The 26,680-nt window shown below is 36.4% G+C and overlaps 1 protein-coding gene across 2 annotated transcripts in view; it reads right to left on the bottom strand.

Annotated features, from left to right (window-relative positions):
• The window catches only part of SEMA5A (semaphorin 5A), a 313,648-nt gene that overhangs the window by 172,979 nt on the left and 113,989 nt on the right, over positions 1-26,680 (bottom strand). For both annotated transcript variants that reach the window (XM_066559905.1, XM_066559914.1), the window contains exons 5-6: positions 24,352-24,451; positions 12,467-12,512 (exon numbers count right to left, since the gene is read on the bottom strand). In XM_066559905.1, coding sequence (XP_066416002.1) covers positions 12,467-12,512; positions 24,352-24,451 — 146 coding nt within the window. The remainder of the gene's footprint in view (positions 1-12,466; positions 12,513-24,351; positions 24,452-26,680) is intronic.

Raw genomic sequence — 26,680 nt, 5'->3', positions numbered from 1 at the left:
AGGTCAACTAATTAAAGTGCAATTGTACAATGAATAATACCGTCTTACATTTTGTATGCAATTTTACAGAAATAAAAATGACTGAACTTTTTTCTTCCTCTACAATTGAAAATGAAAGCAATTCTTCCTTTTGTGTGTTGTAGCTGGGCATGTAGCAGAAAAATCAGTGAAACTACAAATTTTAGTGGAAAAATATACTTGGTTTACACAGTAAGCCTGCTTTTGTAGATGTTTTGCACATGATTTTCCATGTATCGGTTCCCAAGTTTCAGATTTATTTCTCAGCCTCCTTTATGGGATAGCTAGAGTATAATAATCTAAATACAACTCCAAGAGGAAACACAAAAGCAGCTGATTCTTATCTGATTTCTTTCTTTTAAAATAAAGTTCTTGTTGCTCTTTCCATCCCTCATGGGACTCAATTGCACATGGATTTGGATTTCCTCATCCCACCCAAGGCAGCTTGGACAGGGGTTTCTGTATTCCTTCCCAGTCACCTGTCCCTGCTTCCACCACTAGAATATTTATTTATTTTGCTTGAGTATAGTTGGAAACTCATTGTGCATCCATGCAGGTCTCCTGACACCCTTGCTGTTTTCAGTATTTAATGTCTATTTTATGACCATTTTATGTAAAAAAAACCCAAAACCACAGCAGTTTACAAAGGATTTTGCCAACATATATATTAGCGTGTGAAATTCTCCACTCAGCTTTAATTTGTCAATGCATATACAGAGTTTTGTTGAGTACAACTCATTCAGCTTTATTTTCTCATGCTGAATAGCAAAATATTCTATAAGTAACAGCACTGTCAGATGTGTGAAAAAAGACTGGAATCATGCCTAGAGCAGTCTTCAAAAATATATGATGGCATATTTTTGATCTTCTACGAACATACAGAATTATTGTTTCTTCAGACCTGTCCTGACATATTGTAAAAGCTTCATTAATAAATCCTAACATAACTAAAGTAAGAAAAAATGCCACTATGAAAAGTTTTGTGTGAATTTGACAGTATAAAACTTAATTCAGACATTTTTATTGCCTAGGTATTCAGAAAAAAAGAGTATGCATAATTCTACTGAGTAACAAAAATAACCATGCACGTAGGAGTCAGAAAGAGTTTTGCAGAAGGAGGCCCCCAGCCAGGTAATAATTGGCATTGACTCCATGATCCAGAAGGCATGAAAGACACTATTATTATAAATCTACAGTTCTTATAGAAACAATGGTGGATGTAAGACCTGATTGGTCTCAAAGTGAAAACCTCACACACTATTGGTGGCTATCAATAACACACTCTAGAGAACCATATCTATAAACAATGGTTACTGAAAGAGAGATAATAATTGTTTGAATTCTTTTCCTCTTAGCTTCCCACAGTTTCCCAGGATTTTTCTAGGAAAGCCTTTGCCCGCTCTCTGAGGCCAGAGAACTGCTGCCTCACAGTTTCCCTGAGAAAGGTTTTATCTCATCAATGGAAAGTTGATCACTTCCCTCAAAGTCTCTCCTCTTGATTTCATAGTTCTCGTATTTACAAAGTGGGGGAAAAAGTAAAGAACAGTTTGATCTTTCATCATTTCAGGTCCCTGAGATGAGTGGGAGGAGGCACAGAATCACTCTCCAATTGCCCAAATACCTAGGTAAAAACTTGGAGCTTATGAGCTATTACCCTTACAAGCAGGATGCCCTCAGACAGACACCCTAGAAGCGATGCTGTGTACAAATACTGGGCAGCTACTGCATTTTCCACTCAATGTGGCTTCAGAATGAATTCATTCTGTCATTCATATTTAAATGCAATTAACAGAAACCAATGTCACATAAATGTACCAGACACTGTCTTTAATTTAAAATGCTCAATTCAAAGACTCAGAAAGTAATAAATACATAACAGTATAAATCTGGTGGGTTTTTTTCCAAAACAATGGAAAACATTTAACTTAATCTCCATCCTACCTCTAGAAATATTTACTGATTAATCAAATTATCTCCAAGATGATTTCAAAATTCTGAAAACTCATGCCCACCTTAGTTTGCACTTAGAAATGAAAGTATTAAGAAACTGAATCACATAGCACATAAAAATGGTCAATACCACAATGAAGTTGTTATTTAACTAATAATTAACAGAAATGTGTTTTGCTTCTGACACAGTTACTGGTTTCTCCTAGAAGTGATTTCCATAAGGTTGCTTTATCCTGGGTACTCACATATATATGAAATTCTGAGATTTTCTCACGTCTTTCATTTGATTTTTAATAAACCTAACTAACTGAATCAGACTGTTTAAAACCTAAACCAAAACATGAACATTTTGTGGCTGACTATTTCTGACTACTAAAACAGTAGCTATACCCTGGGAAAAAAAAACTGTAGGTTTTCATCAAGGAGGTAATTTTCAAAATTGAATATAGACATAACTGTAGGTCCTCTAGTAAAACTACATTTTTTTTCCTTTGAACTATTTAATTTTCATTACTTATATAAATCTGAATTGTTATAAATATCTCAATATATATGAACAGGCCCAAGTACAGACCCTGTAATTTCTCAATTTTCCATAACTTTGTAATGGTCTGTTCTTTTCTTTTCGTATTTTGATTATTTGTTTGGAAAAGCAGTATACCAATCACCATTACATCCCTGATTTGGAGAAGCAAATAAAAATTTTTCCCAGGCACTAGAGCAAACATACAACATTCAGAAGTACTGACTGAAGAAGATAGTATTAAAATCAGGAAAGAAAAATAAAAAAGGGAAAAAACCAAACTACAGGACATAAACCTATAACTAACTTAACTCTGTAATAGATCAGCCCATATTCAATTCAGCCTTGCTTAAGAATACACAATAGTGGTCACACACTCTTCAAAAGTTCATATTGTTTGCAGAGTTCAGAAACCATGACTGAAAGAGCTTGACACACATTTTACGTACTATTTACTCACAATGGAAGCCTGCTGCATATGTGTGATGTAGAAAAAAAAAAATCTTATTGTCAAATTCAATAGAGATACTTAACTAAAAAAAAATAAAGGTGGCATTTATTCTTCCCTGTGCACTCAATATTCTTCCTCAGGAGCATCAGAAAGTTCAGAACTCAGGTATCAGTGGATCCCATGCTTGGGTGTAGAGCTATCCCCATCCACCAGACAGAGGGCCTAAACACCTAAGCTCAGACTCCTAGCTCCACTTTGAGGACAAACACCTAGAAGTGCTGTGAATTGAAGGCATGCAAACTTTAAGTAAAATACTGACATCATAAACAGTGACATTATTTTTCTTAATTGCTTTATGGGTAAGATTATGTCCTTTAGAGGGCAATTTGTTCCACTGAGCATTTGGGAATTGCTTGTGTTCTGTGGGGGTCTAGATTTGCCTGCCTTCAAATAAATTCAAAATAACAGCTATACAAAAAATTTAATATAAAAATCTCATATATGTGTTTAAACCCAAATATTTCAAAGGACATTAAGCTTTCAGTTTTAATAAATTGATTGATTTTCATAGTTTGACATGATTTATCACTCTCAGACCTGGCAGAAGAAGCATCATATTGAGGTACCATCTGGGATGGGTAAAATGATACATGCCAAAACAGAAGAGAACTAAAAACAGGGTAAGGAAAAGGCAGCAGAAAAATAATTGAAGGCAAAAGGTATCCCAAAATATTGGATAAGCCTATCAGAGTAAAACAACTTTCAATCTCAATTCAGAACAGGTCTAGCTTCCTATGCTATGACTAAGCAGTGTCTCTCTCAAACATTTAGGAGCAACAATCCACCTCATAAATTGGGCTGACCAGGCAAGTAACACACTGGAAGGAACCTTCTCCTTGTGCCCTGAACCATTCAGGAGAGTAGGCCCCTCCCTCCCACACATTTCTGCATGGAACCCTGACCAACCAACGTTCTTGTTGCAAGCTCCTCAAATCTGTCCTTCTACCTAGGTTATAGCAACAAGTGTCCATGTCTCTCAGCCTCAGTATGGCTGCTCTGTTTCCTTAAAAGTTTAAAAATCCTGAGTTTTCCTAAACTGTAGCAGCAAAAAACTAGTCTCCTAACCTTGAAAATATTTACACCTCTTCACGAGGAAGGAAGGGAACAGAACCTTTTGCCTTATGGAAACAGCCAATTCTTCCCATAGTTCAGCAGTTGGGTGCATCCTTTAAAGTCAAAGGCTCCTTAGAGCTGAGGGTCAAGATGTGTATCTTAAATTTTTCTGCCCTGTAGTGAGGGGACGTGAGGCTGCTCCACCATTTTTCTATTACTCGAGGTTTAAATGCTGGTCTTCTTAATTTTACCATTTTTTTTATTTCAACAACCAATTGTAGGGGACACCACAGACTAAACAATGCCTTTATGCCAAGTACTGATGACCACTAACATGCAGAGGTAAGATGAACTCATCTCCTCTCTGTAGCATCACTCAAAAGCATCTATGCCCTATCCCACCTAACCTTGCAGAACTGTTGAATGGATCTCTGCAATACTCCAAAAGACAATTCTCCCCATGGCTAAAAAAATGTATCTTTAGGCCTGCTCTTTAAATATGCACAGTATAGAAACTGTTGTTGGAACTCTAATTAATTGTTACAGGCCAGAACACACAATGCAGTTCCATAGCAGGAACTATCATGGTCCATAAGCAAAAATCAATAAACATGTTTGCAGACACTCTGTTACAGATATCATGTCTTCCAGAGCATACTGCATATTCCATTTCTTTTCTAAATTGCTCAGCACTGCAGCATCCAGTTGCTGAAGAGCTGGAACTCTCCATCAGCAACTGCTTGTGGCAAATTCTCCACCTGACAAGACAATATAAGAAGTAAGACAATCTGCCTTCAGTCTCTATATTAGTTCTTCTGCTCTCATTTTCTACAGCTTCCTAACATTTCTGAACTTTCTCAGTATAGAGGTGACACTGAAAGAGGCTGATAGCCAAAGAGAGCTTGTGTCCCTCCATAAATATCACCCTGTTGTCACAGGCTGCTGTTCGAGTCCAGAATTAGCTGAAGTATGCCAGGGTTGTATACTGTCCAAAGATTTGGAAAGCAGCAGCCTGATTTATTTTCAAACAGATTCTACTTGGTGATTACTCTTGTGTGATTGTAATGATTTATAGTTTTAGTGAAAACATGAACGAGTGTCACCTTCTGAGAGAAAGCCATTTCCTCAACTACCTTTTGTGCATGTAATGCAGTGTGGCTGACCACCATAGATAATGCCAGGGAAAAGTATCAGGAAGGGTGAAATTATTCCACTATAAAATCCAAATCAGCTGTTTCAGGAGTATCAGCTGTAAAATGTATACATATACTTTTTGATATCACCTCTATTTGTCATGAGCATGAATGCCCTCATATTATATCATCAGGAGATGCAGGCTACCCCTTTCTCTTTAAAAAAAACCAAACAAAGCAAAGAAAAAATACACAAAAACAACCCCCAAAATTTTTAATACCTAAAGAAAAGAGAAGCTTTACTCCAGTGCAAGGGAAAAATATTAGTAACTATGTTGCTTCTTTACCACAAAACTAGAACAGAAGATGACTGTAAACATACAAGAAAGAAGTCTAACATGCAGAGGTAAGGAAAAAAAAGATAATAAAAAAGTTAAGTGTCTTGGCTAAATGGACTCATTTGTCTAGGAATACACTTGCACACATATTTTAGTACTGGCACAAAACAATGACAGATACAGCAAATAAATGAAGAATAACATCTCTGCCTGGTTTTCTTACTCTACTCTTTTCCTCCACCTCTGAAAATACTAACACATACAGATAAGCCAAACCAGCAGCAAAGCCCTGCCAAATTGCCAGCACTCTTTCTTCAGGTAGATGCTTTTTAAATGTACATGACAAATTTCAACTGTACTGAAGGGTAGGAAATCACAGATGCTGGAGACTAAAACCGTCCAAAATTTTGTAGAAGCCAAGTGTAAATGAATAACAAGCAGAAATGAGCAGAAGAGTAACACATCCAGTTGGCTGCCCTGCATGCCCTCTCTATAGTTTTTTTTAATGGGGGTCTGCATATGAACTTAAAACATCACACTGAGGAAAAAACCCTTAAACAATTAGCTGATATGTGTAACCACACCTCTGCAGATGAAAAATCCCACACATGGAAAGAAAATTCAGAAAATTCAGAATGCAGAGTGAATCAGGACTTGGCCAAATACAACCTAAATGGTTTTGGAACAGTAGCCATCCTCTGACTAATATATAGGTGAAGCTAAGAGCACCAGCTGTTTCAATAACTGTTTCCAGAAAAATTTTTTTAGCAGAAATGAAGCACTGCCTGCTGGTAACTGATTTCTGCACAAATATGTTGTAAGGGAATATCAGGATTTGTGTGATCTAACATGATTTATCTAGGTTTAGGATCTAACATGCTCTATATCTAGCTTTCAGCTACATGTAAAAGAGGTCATTTGGATAAAGATTAGATATGTGAAATTACCCACTGCTAGCTGAATTCATCCTTTTCTGGCTTCGATGAAGTTTTACATTTGGTCAGTAACTATTGTTATGCAAGCAGCAAACAAGATAATGAAAATACTATTGGGATCCCAGAAAAAAGAATTGGAATACACTAGCCACCAAGTCCATCTATACGTGCTACAAAGGACTCGCTCTGGCTTCACAAATACTTATAAATCTTCTTTAAATTTCCAATACACTAATTTAATTATTTGTGCACTTATTGTACAATCAAATCCAACAGTCTGCCACCAGAAAGGTACCAACAAGAGGATGAGGTACTTGACAGCAGTAGCACTGTGATATGTAGATGTACCACCCTTTGCCTTTTCTTAAATTTTTTCTTTTATAAATTCTTCTCTCAGCACCAATTTAGACAAAAGTTAACAGTCCGAACACCTCTGCACATATTGCTCATCCCTAGCACCAAAACAAACATCTGCACTAGCTCTATTATTTTTTTGTCACTCTGTGTGATTTGGTCACCTCAGTGTTATTTGGAAAATTTTATAAGCACAAGTTTCTCCCTTCACTTCCAACCTTTTGAGGAACTTGGAACAGCATCAAAAGTAAAACTAACTTATGCACTCTGCTTATCCATTGTGTGTCCTAGACACAAATGTAAAGGGCCTAAGAAGAAACAGTATTTTGGTGACTGATGCTACCTTCACATAAAAAAGGGAGAAAAGTACCTGTAATAGGGAGGAATGCTCTCTATTCCTCTCACCCTTAAACAGATACCAGGCACAGGTGAACCCAAGAGAGCTTTTTTCATTGGTTTTGTCTGTTTTTCCCCTGCTTAGACACTCAAATAGAATGTTAAATCTCAGTCTTCTTGGAATTTCAATATTGCCAAACTATGATTGTCATCAGTTAAGGACATTCTTACTTGAGGTCCCTTATGCATTAAAGTGTGATATCAGAAAAAATATTTCTTTCATTTCCTTTTCGGCACAGTTGCTTCACCCCAAAATAAAATGATGATTCATCAGGTTTCCTTCATGTATTTCACAAATCAGGCATCTTTTACACAAATAGTGACTGTAAGTAAAATACAACACAAAATAAATGGATTGAAATACAGTAAACAAATTTTTTAGAAAAATAATTAAGTGGCCTTTTAAGGATTCTATTTATTTAGTGACTTGGAAAACTTGAGGTTAAAATATTAAAGCTTCATTCCCTTTATCTCTAAATTTGTTGATTATAACTGCAAGTGTTTATCATGAGCATAAAGTAAAGATTTGATCCTACATAACTACTTACAACTTTTCATTTTGTTCATAGCAAAGGGAACTGAAGAGCACTGACCCAAAAATTAACTGTAAGGAGAGTTTGAGTGATTTGTGCCTCCATTTTTTATAGACTTGGCTAAGTACCACCTTAACCAAAGACAAACTAAGGTTACAAAGGCTTCTCACAAAAGATACATTAACCCCTGTTTATAACAACAGCAAACAATTGTTATTTTCAAAATGGAATTACAACCCTGGTGAGGATTTGATTTATTTAAAAAATATTTTGAATTAATTTCTTTTTTAATTATACATTGTATTAAAATTCATGTAAAGTCTGAAAAAGCATTTCAGGTTATACATATGAATATTTTTAAAACCTCAATCGTGGAATAAAAATCCCTGTTTATTTCTCATAGGTACACACAAAACATACACTCAAAGAACAGTATAATTTACTTAACTCATTATTTAGCCTACCACCTAACCATAAATGTCTCTTATCAGAGTGAACAATCACATGTAACATGTATTTCAGACACACTTGACACATGCAAACAATAGCAAGAATTCCCTTAGGTAAAATTTGCTCTCCAAAGTAGCTCCTTTTCCAGAAAATTCATAGTTCCAATCTTGCCTTTAATTCCTTGAATGCCTTGCATGCCTTATGTGTGGATGTATAAACACATGGACAAACAAATCTATAAACAAAAATCCTCAAGATTCCAGAATTTAAAGTTGAGTAACACACATAAAAATGAAACTACAATCTTCTTAGCTGGTATAAAGAATTTGATTTGAATCTTGCAGCAAAAATGGGCTAAAACTGCCTTTAAAAGTGTACTCTGAGGCGTGTGTTGTTCTAACTGAAAGATGTGAAGGTTCTCAATAAGAATAAGACCTGTGGTGAGCTATGTAAATACAGAAGCAGGTGGAACAGGCTTGTATTCAACCTTTTGGGCATCTCAAATAGCAATAGACTTCATAGATGGAACATTTAAATGAGAAAGGCAAACTCAAGCATGTGCCCTATAAATGCCTTAATGACCTGAGTTTATAAAGAAGTTCACCTTATGGAAGAAGAAAAGATCTACACTCTGTATGTTTGTGAAAAGATTGTATAATCAAATCCAAAAGATTATGCAGGCTGGCTTATATTGATTATGGCAACTGTAGCATAAAGACTTTTATAAACCAGCATGTATTAGCTTTTTACTCTTTACAGACACATCAGAAAATTTGTCATGTAGGTAGACACAAATAAATGTTTGAATTTTGAAGCTCTCATTTCAAAAAATTGGAAAAAAGAAAAGGTGAGAACAGACACTTGTGACAGCCACCCACCTCATAATGTCAAAGCCCGACTATTAACGTTGACCTTTCCTAGATGTCATGGCTTTTAAAGTACATTTTTGAAAATAAATTTACTCATTTAAAAACTACTATTTAGATTTCTGCTTTTATATTTTAAGAAATATAACACAGTTTTCAGGAAATATAGCTTTCATCTTGGCCAATGTTTTTATGGATCATTCTACTGTTACTTGAGGTGAGCAATAACAAAGCAAAGCTCACAAAACAAATCCATGCAGAGTCAGGCCTTCTCTGTCTGTGAGCCTGCTATTGCTGCAGAGAGATAAAATATTTGCCCTTCTACAACCCCAAAGAGTGCTTCTTCCCTAATCCATAATCATTATGCATGCATTGTTCCAGCAGGCAGCTTTGAACAATTTGACTCTTCGGCTTCTCCGTCAAGAGCTTAAAAGGCTTTCACTTGCTCTATTTTTCTTTATTCTTCTACACAAAGAAAATTGCTGAGATACATCAAATACTGGTTTGCTAAAGATATTATCATATGAAACTTGCTTATTCAAACAACATGCTCTTCCTATAAAGCACAGAGTGCAGAACCATGACATGTGGGATGACAACTTTGATGCACCCACAATGGGCAGCAATGTATCAGCACACAGCGCCAGCTCATGTTTAAATGCACATCCTGTCTGATGCACCCTGGAAGCACACTAACCCCACTTTTACAAGGGATTAACTTCCACTGAACTGGTGGAAACAGGATCCTTTTAATAGATGTTCTGCATTTCTTTTGTGATAACTTGAATTTCAAATGGATGTCTGGTTTTGGTTTGGGTTTTTGTTTTTTTCCAAGGAAGATTATCTTGTGTTTACAAACTATTTTCCAGGCATACACTTGTAAAAGACAGGACATACACATATTTTGGCCCAAAGAAATTTTTGAAAATGTTTGCACACAAGAAGTCATTATTTAATGCATTCCCTTTTAGAAAGCTTTCCTCTTATAAAACAGTATCTGGTAATCTTGCAAAGTCTGATGATACTCCAAAAAGAACACTTCTTTTTTTTTAATCTTTATCTTTCCAAAAATACAGAGACATTTGTAAACAATATATTTTCAAATATGCTTTTGCTATAAATATGAGATTATTACTGTTGCAAGTTTATTATAAGTAACATAAAACCTATTGTCTTCCCAGTGGCAGTGTGTGCACAAACTAATATATTCCAACAGACAGGCATGACAGATGAGGAAATGAACTTGGACAAAAATAACTGATGTGTGTCAATGGTCAAAATTTAGTTTGAGGCATTCCCTTTGTTTTCCAGAGAGAAAAGTACAAGAAGAAAGATTCAACTGATGAATCAGCTATTATCAAAAAGAAAAAAACAAAAACCAAACAACAAAGTGGCAATGCTAAGGAAATAAAGTTATAAAGGTCTAATTGAAAACTGTAGATAAGTAGGATGTAAATTGTTCCAATTTGCTTCCATGTTGGAAGTATTTGCTGTGCAAGAGAAAAAGTCAGTAATTTTTCTCCTGATTCCCACACACAATGTGCAATTTTCTAAGATAATTAAACAACAGGTATATGGATTGTCTTGTTTCTAGCTTTTTTTGTCTTGTTATTGAGCTATGCTGAAAGCCTCTCATATCTTTACTGTGTGCCCTTTTTCCAGATGTGAAAACATGGCTTATTAGCCATGAAATATCTGCAATGTTTTTACAAAAGCTGGCTCATGCAAAAGAAAAAAAAAACACCAAGAAAAAAAGAATCAAAGCAAGCAACATAAGTAGAATTTAATGAGAGTTTTTTTTACATTATTACTATGACAAAAACTGTGTGAAGAGAAAGAAATATTAAAAGAAAATTTCTTCTGTTTGCACATGAAATGTCAAAGTGCTCAGCCCCTTGCCAAACAAACGCTAACTAGCACATAAAGTACCAATGGGTTAAACCACAAAAAGCTTTATTTTTCCCCTGAAATTCCATCATTCTGTTCTGCTAGGATTTCATACAGCTTTTGCATTGCTTCCCACTTTTGTTCCTCTCTATTTTAAACATAATATCAGATTACAAGACAAGACCTGAATGTGTTGTTTAGCTAGTTTCGAAATCCTAAATAATTCACCCTACAAATTAAAAGAAAGGCTTCAGTCACCTCACAGCTGATTTGGAGCTGCCAAAACTGGCATATCCAAGGAAATACATCTTTTAGATAATGGCTGTCCTGAGACACTCTAACAGAATTAGAAGTGAAGTAGAAGGAAAGAAAAGGAAGATAAGATCTGGGAAGGAAAAATATGAAGGAGTAATAATGGTAGGTTTGAAAATAAGGGGGAAAAATTGAATACTAGGTGTAGGGATAGTAAAGATATGCTGGCGAAAGGAAAAATAAAAAAGAACACTTTTGATTTAGAAACACAATTTTCTAAAGATTTGTTGAAGAATGTTAGAAGATAGCGAGGCAAACAAGTGGTGCTACAATATTGAACATAAAATAAGAAACTTTACCAAAAGTCAACTTGAAAGAACTGTTTAAAGGCGTAAGACTGAAACCCAGTAACCTACTGTAACATCAGCAGTATGATTTCTGTGCTCAGTTTCTATTTTTTTTCTGATTAGAGTGAGAAGGGGTCTGGTTGAATCAGCACAATTATAAGCCTCTGTAATTTACAGATTTCTCCCTCATTAGTGAATTCAGCCTACTGATATAGGTCCTAACAAAGGAAAGCCATGAACTTCAATCTATGAATTAACAGCATAAACTACAACAGCACCTCTTAGTGCAGTCTCTCAACAAGAATCTTTAGCACTTAAATTATTTGTCAGGATATTGAACATGGCACAGTAGATGAAAGTAGACAGTCCAAATTCTGTATATTAAAAGTGCATCATGTGTCACAGCTTTAAACACCAGCAACAAAACTGAATATTTATTAATATTGCAATTTTTATTAAATATAAGCTAACATCAGATCTTGTTTCTATAAAGGCAAATAAAATCTGAAAGCCTAATTAAAACATACTCAAGTTGTTTGACAAATCACAAGGACAGCCTTACCTGAAAGAATTTTACTTTTATGTACTCAGCTGTATAGTTTTATTTCATTAATTAATAGGGACAGTACTGAACGCAAACGTAGTTAATTTTAAATTGTATTAATGAATATTATGAAAATCCACTCTAACAAAATCACAGCAAAGTAAGGCAACATAAGATCTGTATGGCCTGGGACAAAGGCTAATCTGGAATTAAAAGGGATAATATGACTTATATAATAAGGGGCCCGAAAAAGGACAAAAACAGATGCATATTTATGTGTAGCTATGAAGCTTATGAATATCTTGATTATCTGCTTTAAAATATCTGTTTACCTTCATCTTGCAGAGGAATTAAGGAAACAGAAATAAAAACATACCTGTATTAGAGAGAGATCCTCAAGCTTCAATCTGAAGAGGTAGTTTCTGGGGTTAAAAAAATAGCAGATAAAAATGAATTGTTACTAATGTTTCAGTGAAAAACCCAAATGTTACCACTGTTTAAATGGAAAACATAATTAATTACTATAAAGGCAGAAAAAAATTTAGAAGTGACAGGTATTCAGGGCTTCAAATTCTTTCAGAGGCTGTCTTAATATGTAGCCCTTTGGGATAGGGACTTAGTTAATTTCTAAAACAGATTTTCAGTCTGAAGGTCTGGCTGAACATGAATGAAGTAGATATTTATACTGCATGCATGTACATCTGATTCATTGCTCCAATCTTCCTTTAGACTCAATGGGAAGAAATACCCAGAGGTTTGGCAGGTCCATGTCACCAGTGCTGGATGGCTCCATCAGAACACATGCACAGGCAGATCAAAGCTCCCCATTCCTCCCCACAAAGATGGGAACCTCATGCAGTTAGCTCAGCCACATGTATGTAAAGTTTGAAGCACAGGATCCCAGTAAGATGGCAAATCTGCACAAGCCCCTGACTTTTCACAATTTGGAGCAAAGTCTTGCCCTATGTGGTCTCACTTCTCCACAGCCTAAGAATGTTTTCCCACAGACAGCAGGAGCTACATGCAGACCAACCAAGCACAGATTTCAAAACCCTGCGCATCTATTGCAAAAATATTTCTCACTCTGCCTTTTCTCTACAGCAGCATCACTGCACCTACAGACCTTGGGAGGGGTCCACAAGCAAGAAATATTCCTCCTCTGACATTATTTTCTTTCTTAGTTCTTATCACACCTCTTCTTCTTCTTTTCATTATTCATTTTTTTCTACTGCATCTTCACAGAAGTAATACCCCATATTCCTCTTTTTCCTGTTACCTTATTTAAAACAATTCTGATTTTCCAATGCTACTACAAAGTGATAACGTTTCAGAGATGAAAACAATGAAAATAAAATGGATTTTTAAATAATAATATAAATTACTTCCATCCTAATTTATTCATAACAAATTTGTAACACCAATTGATAAGAAATTTAAAAATTCGCTTAAAGTAAAAAAAACCATATGACAAAGAGATGAGTGAATTTTACCTTTAAATATTTGCAAAATTCATTAATTATCTGCAATATTAAATCCATGTAGCTTATAGGCGTGTAATAAAAATTAGAATCAGGCCAGATTTTTTGAGATAATAATGCTAATTCTTTCCCAAGAACTATGAGGTATTGTTAATGGGCACAGATGGTCAGAACCTGTAGTTTACATTTCTTTTTTTTTTTTTTTAATGAGACAGCAGAGTAGGGGAGAAGAGCAAAACCAAAATACATCTAACTCAGAAAGACAACGACCATGACCATCATGGCTATCTTTATTTATGGACTCTCAGAAACAACTATGAGTATTTATTTATTAACTCTGGTACATGTACGGTCTACTTAAATTGTAGCTGTACAGGAACCATGTCACTAGTCTTTCCTAGGAGTATTGCTAAAGAGAATTACTCAAAATGCAGGAGGTGGGGTATTAAGAGCAAGAATCCATGTGAAAGTAAAATAAAGAGAATATTTATTATTATACAGTTAAATCAGCACAAAGAAATAGCTATAATGCTTGGGTTTGCATCATGAAGAGACCAGAAGTGGATAAGCAAAGAAAACAGTGCTTTGCAGAACAATGTACACACACAAAGCTTCACCAACAAGTTACATGCAAGTGGACTTGAAAGGCTTTCACCAAAACAGCAGGAACTAATGCATTATAGTGCTCCTAACACTTCTACGCTCCCTCTGTAATGACAAAAAATACCTTCACTTTCACAGAATGTCCTACCCAGAAGTATTCAGCCGGGAGCATAAATACTTGGTCTGCTCCTCATCTTGGTGCATTTAAACTTCCATCACCCATCACTGTACTACTTTCACTCCAATATCAAAGAAACCAACTTCACTGCTGGTGCAAAACTTTTTTTCCTTCCAATGAAAATTAACTGAATCCTCAGCAGGTATGAATTGCTCTCTTAACTCAGTAGTATCAGACTCACAGGAATGGCACATAAATGCCCCATCTCACTCTACAAATAAATGCAGTCTCTGTTGCAGAATATGTGAGCAGTCTGGTCTCACATGTTTCATTTTCGGGACCATACATCATACAGATTTCAATTGCTATGTGTACTTCATCTTCAGATATCTGCTGAAAATTTATGCCTGATGAGGCCTTTTTAGGACAGATTATCAAATTAATAATGTCTTTTTATCATCTTCTATTCTGACATCATTTCAGCCTGTTAAAACATAAGCTATTGTGCCAAACTTAAAAATTCTAAACAAATAAATGCACAACCGCAGTGCTGGCCTGAACAAAAACAGACACTCAACATTTTTCTTGCCTTTTTTTTTCCTAGAAAATGAGATTTTTATCCTATTCAGTAGAGCACAACACTTCTACACATTAATATATTCAGTGTGAAATTAGAAAAATTGACCCTATAAGTGTTAGGGAGACTAAAATGTCTACATTCATGTGAATGATCAAGAGGCAGAGCTAATAAGTGTACATTTTTCAATTTCCTGTGGCTGTCAATAACCAATTAAAATATTTTTAGCTTTATAAAGCCAGCAGAAGGAAAATTGAACAAGAAAAGCAATGTGCAAGAGACAGTAAAAACACCTTAGCAACATAAACTGGGCAAATGGACAGCACAGATTGACTGTGACTACATAAATAATCCTGGGCTAAGTGTCAAACTAGCACTCCGAGAGCAATCAGAGCTATTCCTACCTAGATGTGCCCACTTCAGTAAAACTTGCAGGATTTCATTCAGCTTTCCAAATCCAACAGTTGAATATTTTAAAGCATGCATCACTAGCATGTGAGAACTCATTCAGAAAGCACACATATGAGAAAATATCTAAAATAAAATTAAAGAAATTAGCATGACAGTAAAAAAACACATAGGAAATGTAGTATTAATAAATCTGGCAGTCCAAAGAAAATGTCATTGCCAATTTTCTTGACATGTGCTGAGCCATTATTCTCCTCATGAGACAGGTAAAAACATTTTTTCAAATTGTTATTTGAGATTATGCCCTGAACTGCCATCTTTCAACCTCGGTTCAGCTTTATTCCAGTGCACTTATGCTTTGAAGGCAACAATGAATGAGAAAGAAAAATGAAATTACATTTCTGAAGCACAGATACTACCTCTTAGCACACAACCCTGCTTCTTTTCCAAATATGGTGGCAACAAGCAAGACAAATTTTGCAGGCTGGAACTAAACTGATTTGACACTCGTGGTAATTGGCAAATTTGTTTCCATTTGGTGCTTAATGAATGAGGAAAGCAAATATGTTACATAAATCTGCAAACAGAAGGACATTTAATGAGAAGAAAGCACAACTAACACTGAGATAAAGCAACATCCTTTACTCCTTCGGAGATCCAGCAGGCAGTAAGCATTTTGCTTTATATTCACAGCACTGAACAACTCTTCTAACTCAGCTGTTATAATTAAAGCCCATTAGTCAAGAGCCTGCTCAAACCCAAGGGTAAACACTTCCACTGGTATCAGTGGGAGCTGAATGAAAGCACACAAAAAGCATGATCCAGTCACCTCCTTCACAACAATATATTTCAATCTATTGCAGCGAATATGTTCAGTATGACTACAGCTAAAAGTATAAAACTAATCTTCTGTATATTCCTGAACAATCCAAGTAAAAAAAACAATTAAAAATTCATAAAGATTCAAAAGTATATCATGTTAGTAATGGTTGTTAAATCCGGCATTTTACCTTGTTTTTTGTGAAATTGCAAGCTACAGAAGATGAATGGGACAACAATAAATACTTTTGCACTAAAAACAGACATGAATTAGAAGAACATTAAGATGGCACACACAGTTCAGGGAGACATGGATTCAGGGATTAGGCCTTTTAAAAAAAGATGGCAAAATATAACAATATCACAGAAAATCCCCATAACCCATCCTAAGCCCCCACATGCATTTGCAATTGAAAGCCTGAATCAAGAAATCGGGGTTTCAGCAAACTCAAACATTCGAGGTATGACCAGACATGCTGCCAAATCTCCTGGAAATAAACTAACAAAAGATTACTTCCTGTTCACTTCTTTCAATAAACTAACTCACATGAAAGAAGAAAATTTTATTCAATTCACTGGGAGGAAAAAAATAGTAAGACTGAAAATGCAAAGTATAAACTCCACAGGAGTCAACTATTAAGCAAAATTTCACAATTCCACAATTGAGATGGTAAAGTTCTGGGTGAAAGGCAATTCTAGATTTGCAGCGCAGTAAAGTCAGCAAGTGGAAAGAAAATTTAAAAAAAAAACCTGTTAAGGACAAAAGGAGATAATCAATAAAAATAAAACTATAATGTACAAAATATATTTGGCTAAATTATAAGTCTATAGGAAAAATATCTAAAAAAGCCAAGGATGATATACTGGAAATAAAAGAAACCTAGTACAAGTGTTCTAGTGTTCTAGTTGAATCATTTATGAAAATGGTCAAACTACAATAACAAAAAGCAGAATGGCCAGAAGTTATATATTATCTTCATTTTGCATTAAATGGAAGCCACGGCAAATGAGAATAATGAAATGAGAGGCTTACTGATAAATGCTAAAGATGTGAAAACAGCATATGCGCAGAGATAAATATTTTCTGACTAGTAGGTCTTGTTGATCCATCCTAAAAATTATGGAGAAGTGATTTTTGTTGTTCTTATTGCTCTTTTAAAATAATGTTTAAAATTACAGGTTTTCTTGAGGAATGAAGATGAGCCATATTTTATTAATATTCAAAGTGGCAAAAGGCAGACTGACACAATAATAAGCTGAACAGTGAAACAATAAACATGTCAAAATGAATAAGAAAGTCACTATAGGATTCAATTATGATAGAATCCCAATAAAAATTGAATTAATCCACTCAGATCCTGTGAAACCTGATTTTCTTCTCTGATACTTTCTCCTCTGGATTAGTAAATCATGCTTTGAATCCCTGTGGTTCCTCATACAGCCCCAGCTATGCTGAAGATCCTAGAACACAGCACTCCTGCACAGATGCTCAACAACAGCCAGATGTCACTTCCACATATTTCTTGCCATGGGCTTCTCCAGAAAAAGCAGACAAGTACCAGGTGCCTCTGCACCTCTGGAGGTCACCCTCCTCCTGAAGTCATGGCTTGCCATCTCAAACTTCCATTAACATCTTTCTCTGTTGGCCTTGACTTCTCACACACAGCACTCAGTTCCCCACATTGCCCAGCTGGCAATGGCCTCGCAACATTTGACACCTGTCTGCCTCCAATGCATGCAGGTCAAAGATGTTTCTGAGTATTATGTTTTAGTCCAGGTGAGTTTGTAAAGTTATTGACCTATTTATTTAGTAAGCTGTTGTTGGATACAACTTTATCCTGAAATTCCAGCTCAGCCAAAATATTAATCCTGTATTTCATAACTGTGGCTAGCCAAATCTTTAATAGTTTTTTTATTGCTGCAACACATATGTCAAAGTACATGCCCCCATTTTTATATTTTGGCAGAAATTACATATAATGTACAGTATTCACTCACATCAAGGGCCATGCAAATTCCATGCGGTCTTGTTACCATTTCATTGTTCAATATGTTAATCTTCTGTTTCTTTTCAAGATTAATTTGAAATTATATTTAAGCGCTGTTCCATCTTATCCAAATGACCCCCAACAATGGAAATGGGCTTAAAACCAGAAATTTTAGACAGTTTTAACTTTTTGTGGTCTCCTATTACAGTAATCAACTTGGGCACATAAAGTTTGCTGGAGTTGTTGGAGGTGGGGTGCAAGAAAGGTCAGTGGGAGTGGAAAAGTCTAAAGTATCCAAAGTTTGGATATTTTCTTTTTCTTTTTAATAAACTGAAATTACAATTACAAAAGTTCCATTTACCCCTATTAAAGGGGTCATTTCTCTTTTGTTCTTACTCTGAGTCAACTCCAGGGCTCCTGTGATGATGCACCACGTCAGCTATTCTAATTAAAATGCCAAGACATTAAATCAGAACAAGAACAGGAAGGACTTTTGTGGAGTTAGTGAATTGCCTAGTGTCACTGCAACCAGACTACTACCAGCATCGGTGCAAAGAAGGAGAAAACTTCAGAGTGGAACCAGGCATGAGCAGGAGATGTATGAAGCTTTAAAAGATTTTCAGGAACCTGTTAGCAAGGTAGGAAAGACAAGCAGTAGGGGGGAAAAGACCTCTCTCTTTTTGCAGCAGTTAGATGATAATTTGTCACAGATTTAGCATTAAACCATACTTTAGATTAGATTGGGTTAGATTAACCCAGTTCAGTCAGTGGAAGGACAGACATTGATTACCCTGAGCCAAGTGTTAAATGAGCAGTGATACCCAGAAGGATGTTGAAAGAATAGAGCACCAATTCCCTCTGCCTGTATATTCTCCCTGTATCTGTAGCCTTCAGAGCACCTTATTAACAAGAAGCTCTCAGATTCTCCAGCTGGGAGCAGACAACAGTAAAAAGCAAACCTGTGTAGTTATTTATTCCTTTATTAGAGATCCTTAAGCCACTGTTAATGAATCCTTTAATTTGGCTTTCTGTTATTATGGCAAGTAGTGGTAATGGTTCAAATTAATGTTCCCAAACACACATCTAATTAAGGGAGAAGCCATACTGTTGCAGTCCTTCATCAGTGAGATAAGGAGTGACTGAGGCAATAAGCCACCTCAAAGCAAGACATAATCCTAAAAACCAAGTTTAATTAACTTTAAGAAGAACATACAGGAGAAAGCCACCACTATTAGGATACTCTGTGTTAAAAAAAAAAAAAAAAAAGGTAAGGTATATCTAAGTATGTATTAGCCAATTAAAAAGAAAGTTGGATAGCTTTGAGACCTATTTCTGATATTAACTATATCATTTAAAAATATAGCCCAACTTGAATTAAAAAATAATCGACATTTTTAGGAATGAACTCAATCCAGGCTGCTACCACTTCAAAATTTCAAGCATAGGAGGCTTGAGAAAAGAGGATAACTTCATTTCTCTTTAAAAATAGGCATAATTCTTCTCATATGGTTTGAATAAAACAAAACCACTGGGAAAACAAAATAAAAAGAAGAAAAAAAAGAAGAAAAATTTAAAAATTGCCCTAAACTACTGGATTTCAGACATACTTTTTGTCGACTCTCATTTAGCCAAAATGGATTAAACACTTCTAGCAATTTTTGGTTTATCAAAACTAGAGCTGCTATGTGTTATGTACGTTGCCAGGAGATGAGGAGGAAAAAAATGCAATGCACAATTTGTCTGGGCAATTCACAGACTGTCTTATCCTTCCCCTAATCTGGTCTTCTCCCCCTTCAACTGACCTTCCTAAAGAAACATATGGCAAAGCACTTTCACACAGCAAAGATGACAAGGGTGTTCTTGGAGAAATCCATGAATCTTTAGGCCTACTGGTATTTCAAAATACAGAAATCACTATAATATTTTATTACATGCTAAATCAGTCCACCAGGTAATACACAGATAAATACTTCATCTAAATATTTTATTGGAATTTATCAGAATAAGATAAACAAGTAGTTTCTCATTTCCTTGATCTTACTGAGGAGCTAATGCCCTGAGAGTAATCCTTCGCTGGTGCCATTTAATTATAAAAGTAAATTCTGCCCTGCCATATGGGTTAGCTTTTTTCTAAGAAAACAAATGAACTCCCAAGAAGGCTTCAGATTGCAATAGAACTCAGTTATTTTTATCTGTCAGGTCACATACAATATTAAGAACAATGCCTGGGGCACATTTTAAAGATACAGTTTCCTGGGAGCATGGGTTGCATGATTAATGTGAAGGCACATACTAGCGTTGGAGTGGTACCATTCACTGATTGCTGCTGATGGTGTAAGGAAACTGAAACAAGGCAAGAAGACTCCAGCTTAATCAACTCAATATCTATAGGAGAACTGGATGTTTTGCAGAACAAAAAAAAAATTATCAACCAGTTATAACCTTCTCACAAGGAGTGGAAGACAACCTAAGGAAGCTGAGGGCGGGGAAAGGCAGATAGATACAATTGTAAGCCATCTATTTTTGCACAGCAACAGAATGCCCACACACATCAGAAGACCACCTTTATTTCCCAAACTGGATAAGCAAGACTAATCTCAGAAATATAGGATGAACATCCTAGATATTGCCTGCTATGGTGAATACTATAGAATAAAGTCCCTTCCATATTTCTGAAGACCTCTATATCAAAATTATTTCTGTTCTAATTTTGTTTGCCTCAACAAAATGTGACAAAACTCATTGCATCTTGACTAAATTACTCATGGCCAACTTAAACTATCTGGTTTTCTATCAACACTGCTGTTCCATTTATACTGCTACATCCTTTTCTAGATGCACTTGCTGATGGATTTATGGGCAGGTGCTGTGCACACGCTGTGCACATGCTCAGGCCTTGTTAGCCGCACCACATTTCCAACCCTCTTCTCATCTGCCTTTTAGCAGTCCTTCCTTACATTCATAACTAATTTCATTAAACCTTGTTCAAGCATAAATAAAGAGAATATTGCACACTAGCACAATTTAAAGTCTCCAAAGAACCTTGTGCAAAGAGATCAAAAGTTCTCAATCAATCTGGGAGGCACCTTTTGGGGTATCATAGGATCATATCTGTCTTTCCATGCAGCTGCATGACATTGGCAGCTCCCAACAGGAATGCAGTCTGGATCCCAGTTGGGATCTTTGCTACCATTCTCAATAAGACAAATCATAAATATCTTTAGAGGCTGTAGAACTTCATAAATGAAAAAGAGTCACCTGCCATGAATATCAATAATGGAAAAGGGATTTAAAAATTTCCAATAGTATCAAACTTCCACAACAGTACTTTGTTTGATTTCTAAGGCAGAGAAATTTGGGATCATTAAATCCATTACGGTGGAAAAAGTCAATTATAAACATAAGATGAACCAAAACACAGCTTCTGGCTGTGAAAAATCATTCTCTAGTTTAGAATGCCACTAAATTACTAAAGCAGAATCCTGAAGGTGCACGGATGGAGTGGGCTGACCCTGGTTGAAGACCAGGTTCTCATCAAAACTGCTCTATCACTCCCTCCACAACTGGGCAGGAAAAGAAAATAAAACCAAAGATGCATGAGTTAAGGACAGGGAGACATGACTCACTGATTACCTTCATGGGCAAATAGAAACAACTTAAAGAAATTGACTACATTTATTACCAATCAAGATCAGAGCAGATCTGATTACAGGCTGGGGATGGTGTGGCTGGACAGTGCCCAGGCAGAAAGGGACCTGGGGGTACTGCTTGACAGCCGGCTGAACATGAGCCAGCAGAGTGCCCTGGTGGCCAAGAAAGCCAATGCCATCCTGGCCTGTATCAGGAATAGGGTGGCCAGCAGGACCATGGAGATCATCCTTCCCCTGTACTGGGCTCTGGTGAGGCCACACCTTGGGTGCTGTGTCCAGTTCTGGCCCCTCAGTTTGGGAAGGACGTTGAGACGCTTGAGCATGTCCAGAGGAGGCAACACAAAGCTGGGGGGAGGGGGCGCTTAGAGCATAAGACCTGTGAGGAACAACTGAGGGAGCTGAGGTTGTTTAGCCTAGAGGAAAGGAGACTCAAATGTGACCTTATCACTCTCTACAGCTTCCTGAAAGGTGGTTGTTGACAGGAGGGGGTTTGTCTCTTTCTCCAGGCAAAAACTGACAGAATGAGAGGACACAGTCTCAAGCTGCACCAAGGGAAAGATATGTTGGGTATTAGGAAGAAGTTTTCACAGAAAGGTTGATAAAGTACTGCAATTGTCTCCCTGGGGAGGTCATGCAGTCACCATCCCCGAATGTGTTTAATAAGAGACTGAATGTGGCACTTGGGTGCCATGGTTTAGTTAAGGTGTTAGGGCATGGGCTAGACTCTATGATCTTGAAGGTCTCTTCCTACCTAGTGATTCTGTGAATTCTGTGATTCACAATAAATAGATTCGGTCTACCTGCAGTGGAGACTGCATGCAGAAGGTGTGTAATCAGTAAGATTATCAGAGTGATCAACACTTGCTGTGTTGGGACTACAGCACCCTGACAAGTGGCTGCAAGTCTCTGAATCTAGGACCCCATGATGTACAATGACTCGTGGGGCCCAATGCCTAAAGAACAGAAGGGTGTGTAGTGAAAAGGATGTACTGAAATCAATAATACATGTAATTAGAGAAAACTGCAGGCAAGCTTAAGTATTCGAAAGGAAGATCTCCATGGCCAAACGCAACACCAGAAAGGTTAAAATTTAGAATGGAAATGCAGAATAAGGAAAGGGAAAATCAATGCCTTCTATGAACAAGTAACAGCCATCTATACTGACCTGTGTGAAACAAAATTGCTGTTATAATTTTAATAACCTTGAATGGTTTTTTTTTTAATTTTAGTCAAAACAAGAGATATAAAGCTCTGAAGCATCATTAACTTTTAGGAAAAATACATCTTGTGATGCATGGTATCTTTAGCAAAAAGCAGAATTAACAGCTGATTTTTTTTTGTAGTCACTGCTTATTCAACAAAATCATCCCAAGCTTATCCCATAGTGATTTAAAAAGCTTCATCAAAAGCACTGGTTTAAATGAGCTTATTTTTTACTCAGATTGTCCAGATAGACAGTATAGAGAATAAAATAAGAGAGGAAGGAGAGAAAAGTATTCTTTTTTTTTTTTGAACAGTTATTGGAATATCTGTACAGAGTGCACTAATCCAACAAATCCAACACACATTTCCATGGGTCTGGGGCCTGGGGAGAGGCTCAGACAACTTATGATGACAGTCCTTACAGAGTAGCAGCAGTTGATAACCTCACACCTCGTTTCATTGGGTAGCTTACAGAATTGAAAAATCAACGTCAAGAAGGCACAGAAGACCCCACTTCATGTGGGCCAAAGATACATGAATATACACACACACATGCGCCTATTTCCACACTCAGAAAGCTTTCCCCTGTAGATAAGCAACTTCCACTGGTCCATGGAAAAAATTTTCTTGCAGTGCCTTTTATGACTCTGCATTTTGAACCTCATTTTCAGCTAAGAAGCAAACTGGGAAACAGAAATATATTCCAATGCTAAACCTAACAGATAAGTGAAGTGACTAGAACTTTGTTAATTCAAAAGCAAAATATATTCAGAAGGTGGGTGTGAATAATAAGTTTAGATGGTTACATTTTTTTGGCCAAGCAAGATGTTTTACTATGCCTCACACGCTAAGAGGGGAAAAAATACTATTTAAGGACTGCCACTGCTTCAATGTTGACATCTAAGACAGTGTCACTGTTGATCACAGCTTGCAGAGTGCTCTCCTACTGTGCAAACAGTGACTATCACCAACTTTACCACTAATTCTTCAGTCTTTAACAGATCGCTCCTGGCATCATAGTGAATAATTATTAGAAACATCCCAACACAACGAGCCACATCGTGTAGCCAAATTCGGGATCATCCTAAGCCTCGTGCAATGGCATCTTTTGTCACATTACCATATGGCACCTGCTTGTTCTACTGGATGCACACAAGGATTGTGTACTCCAGGACAGTCCTCCTAAAAATTAGAACAGGGTAAGCTATTGTAAACCTTGATGCCAGGCAGGCAGTCCATCTTGTAACTCTGGTCAGGGATTAGAGAAATAAACATACATAACATTCAGTTTAGTGGGTCTAGAAAGCAGGGGAGTCACACAAGAGCACATTGATATTGGAATTTGGCTAAATATTGTTTATCAACAAAGAACAAAATCCAGTCTGGTGCAACCCAAAAAAGAAAATAGATTTCTCACCTTGCTCCAGCAATAAGCTCTTTTTGTCCTGGGTCAAATGTTAACTGTGAGAAGTCCACAGCATCTTCTGCTTTGAACACATGTAGCCAAGGGGCAATTTCTAAAAACAAATCAAGAAATACAACTTTTACTATAAATGTTATAGGGGTAGTACATCAGGTAGTCACCATTAAATCTGCAGATATTTCGAGTGGGTCTGCAAGTTTTCCCCTTATGGTCCTCTAAGGAAACACAGGAGACTTTCACCACCACGCCATTCAATTTATAATACAGGCCTGTAAAATATATAGGGCCTGATACACATTTCAATCAACTATCCGTATTTTTTTCTGAATTGTTTTTCCTCCTTGGGTAAAACAGAAAACACCACAGTACAACTGCAATTCACTGGGACATACTCAAGTAAAGTTAGATTAAATTTCCATGCATTAAAAACAGCTGAGGACTAGAGGGTTGTTTTTTTTAGTTAGCTATTTAGTTATTTCTTTTCTTTACAAAAGGATCTGATTAAGTGAAAAGCAATGAGGAAAACAAGCAGGTTTGACTTTTCATCATTTTTCACAATAAAAAGGTTGAGAAATGACGGATGAAAAAGGAAAAATATTTGACATTCTTTGAACTTTTTTTTTTCACTTTCCTTTCTCAGACCAATTTAGTGCTACATTAAGCAGGGCAGACAAGCATGTGAATTACTGAAAATCAGCAAGGGACATTACTAGTATTCAGAATACAAACATGTTCCTACTTTCAAACTTAAGCACACATAATTAGTTGCAAATCAAATCTTTAAGTATTTTCATTACTAGTAGATCCTTTTTTCATTCATATCACTAACTGGACACTAAAGTTTGGCTAAATAAACTCAATATTGTGCGAATAGAGCATAATTATCTTTAATTTTTACTTTTTTAGAATAGACATACAGAATATAGAAAATTTCTGTACAAATAGAAATGGTAGAAATTGCTCACTAAAAAAGTCCAGTTGTACAAAACCCTCATTCTCTAGAATTCTGAAATTGTCAGAACATTGATTGAAGCTTTTTTCTTTTTTTTTAATGTAGTCACAAAGCAGTGGGCTGGAACTTACATGAAAGGTGAAGAGGGCTGAGTATGTACGGCTCAATGGGCTTCAGGCCTAATTGAAGATTACAGGTGTGAAACAGCCACTTGAAAGACCAAAATCAAGGTCATGGTCACGACCATTGAGAACATGGAGTCAAAACCAACCCAACACCCTGAGGGTGCTGCAGAAGTGCAATTTTTGACAATGGTATCATTAGCTGCAGCTCAGGTAAAAACACTCATTCTAAGCTTTCTTCTTCACTCACAAGCATATTTTTGCTTTTGCAAATGTCTCAGTTGAAACAATCCATGTCTGGTGTCTGTTTCAGGATGATTTGTTCCTAATTTAAAGTTTTAGCACAAGTGGGCTATCCATTCCTAAGGAATGGGCCCAGGAGAAAAATGTTATTCTGTGTCAAAACGTGTTCAGCCATTGCAGACAACCATTAAATACAGTGTGCAGAAGCTGTATCATCATATACTTTGGAAAAACAGATGGAACTGTGAAATAGAGTCACTTGGGTGTCAGAAAAGTAACTTCTGCATTTTTAATGTCAGCCCGTATGCATCTGGGCAATTTCAGGCTCGCAATGCCAGTTTGTACATGTTCTGCAGTACTTGTAGCTAAATTCACTGTTGATTTCCATCTGCATTGGATGGATGCTCAAACCAGGATTCAAACACTGGGGTGGAAAGGGGATATGGCCACATATTAGATAACTGTGATTACAGCTGCCATCAGCCATTACTGCAGATGCTTTGCAGAGAACCCAGCAGGATTCCGAGGGAAGAAAAACACTCAAATATATTACAGGCCTGTATATATAGCCTTATACATACTTACTTATCTATTTTTATTTAAAAATTTATAGATATATATATGGCTACACAGGCAAGCATAAATCAGGTGTTTCCTAAACTTTTTGCACTTGATTTTGCAGCTTTAACTTTTCAATCATGCATTTCATATGAAACAACCAATTGCAAAGTTCTAAAACATTAAATTAGGTAGGACATGAAGATGAGGAAATCTAGGGGTAAATCACAAAGAATTTCAGTTACTGGCAAAAGAAGGGGGAAAAAATAGAAAACAAAACAAAAAAAACCAGCCAGACCCACTGTGGAAACATCAGTCTCTGAAAGAGTGACAAGGTAAGCAGCTGAGAATGGAATTACCCCAGCTCTACATTGGTAGGACAAGTGAGACCCTTGGTATTCTGAAAGAAGAGGAGAGGAGTGGCTCCCCACAGCATGAGAGGCCAGGG

Source organism: Molothrus aeneus, chromosome 1 (genome assembly GCF_037042795.1).
Source record: "Molothrus aeneus isolate 106 chromosome 1, BPBGC_Maene_1.0, whole genome shotgun sequence".
Taxonomy (NCBI): domain Eukaryota; kingdom Metazoa; phylum Chordata; class Aves; order Passeriformes; family Icteridae; genus Molothrus; species Molothrus aeneus.
This window is presented reverse-complemented; position numbering and strand designations above follow the sequence as displayed.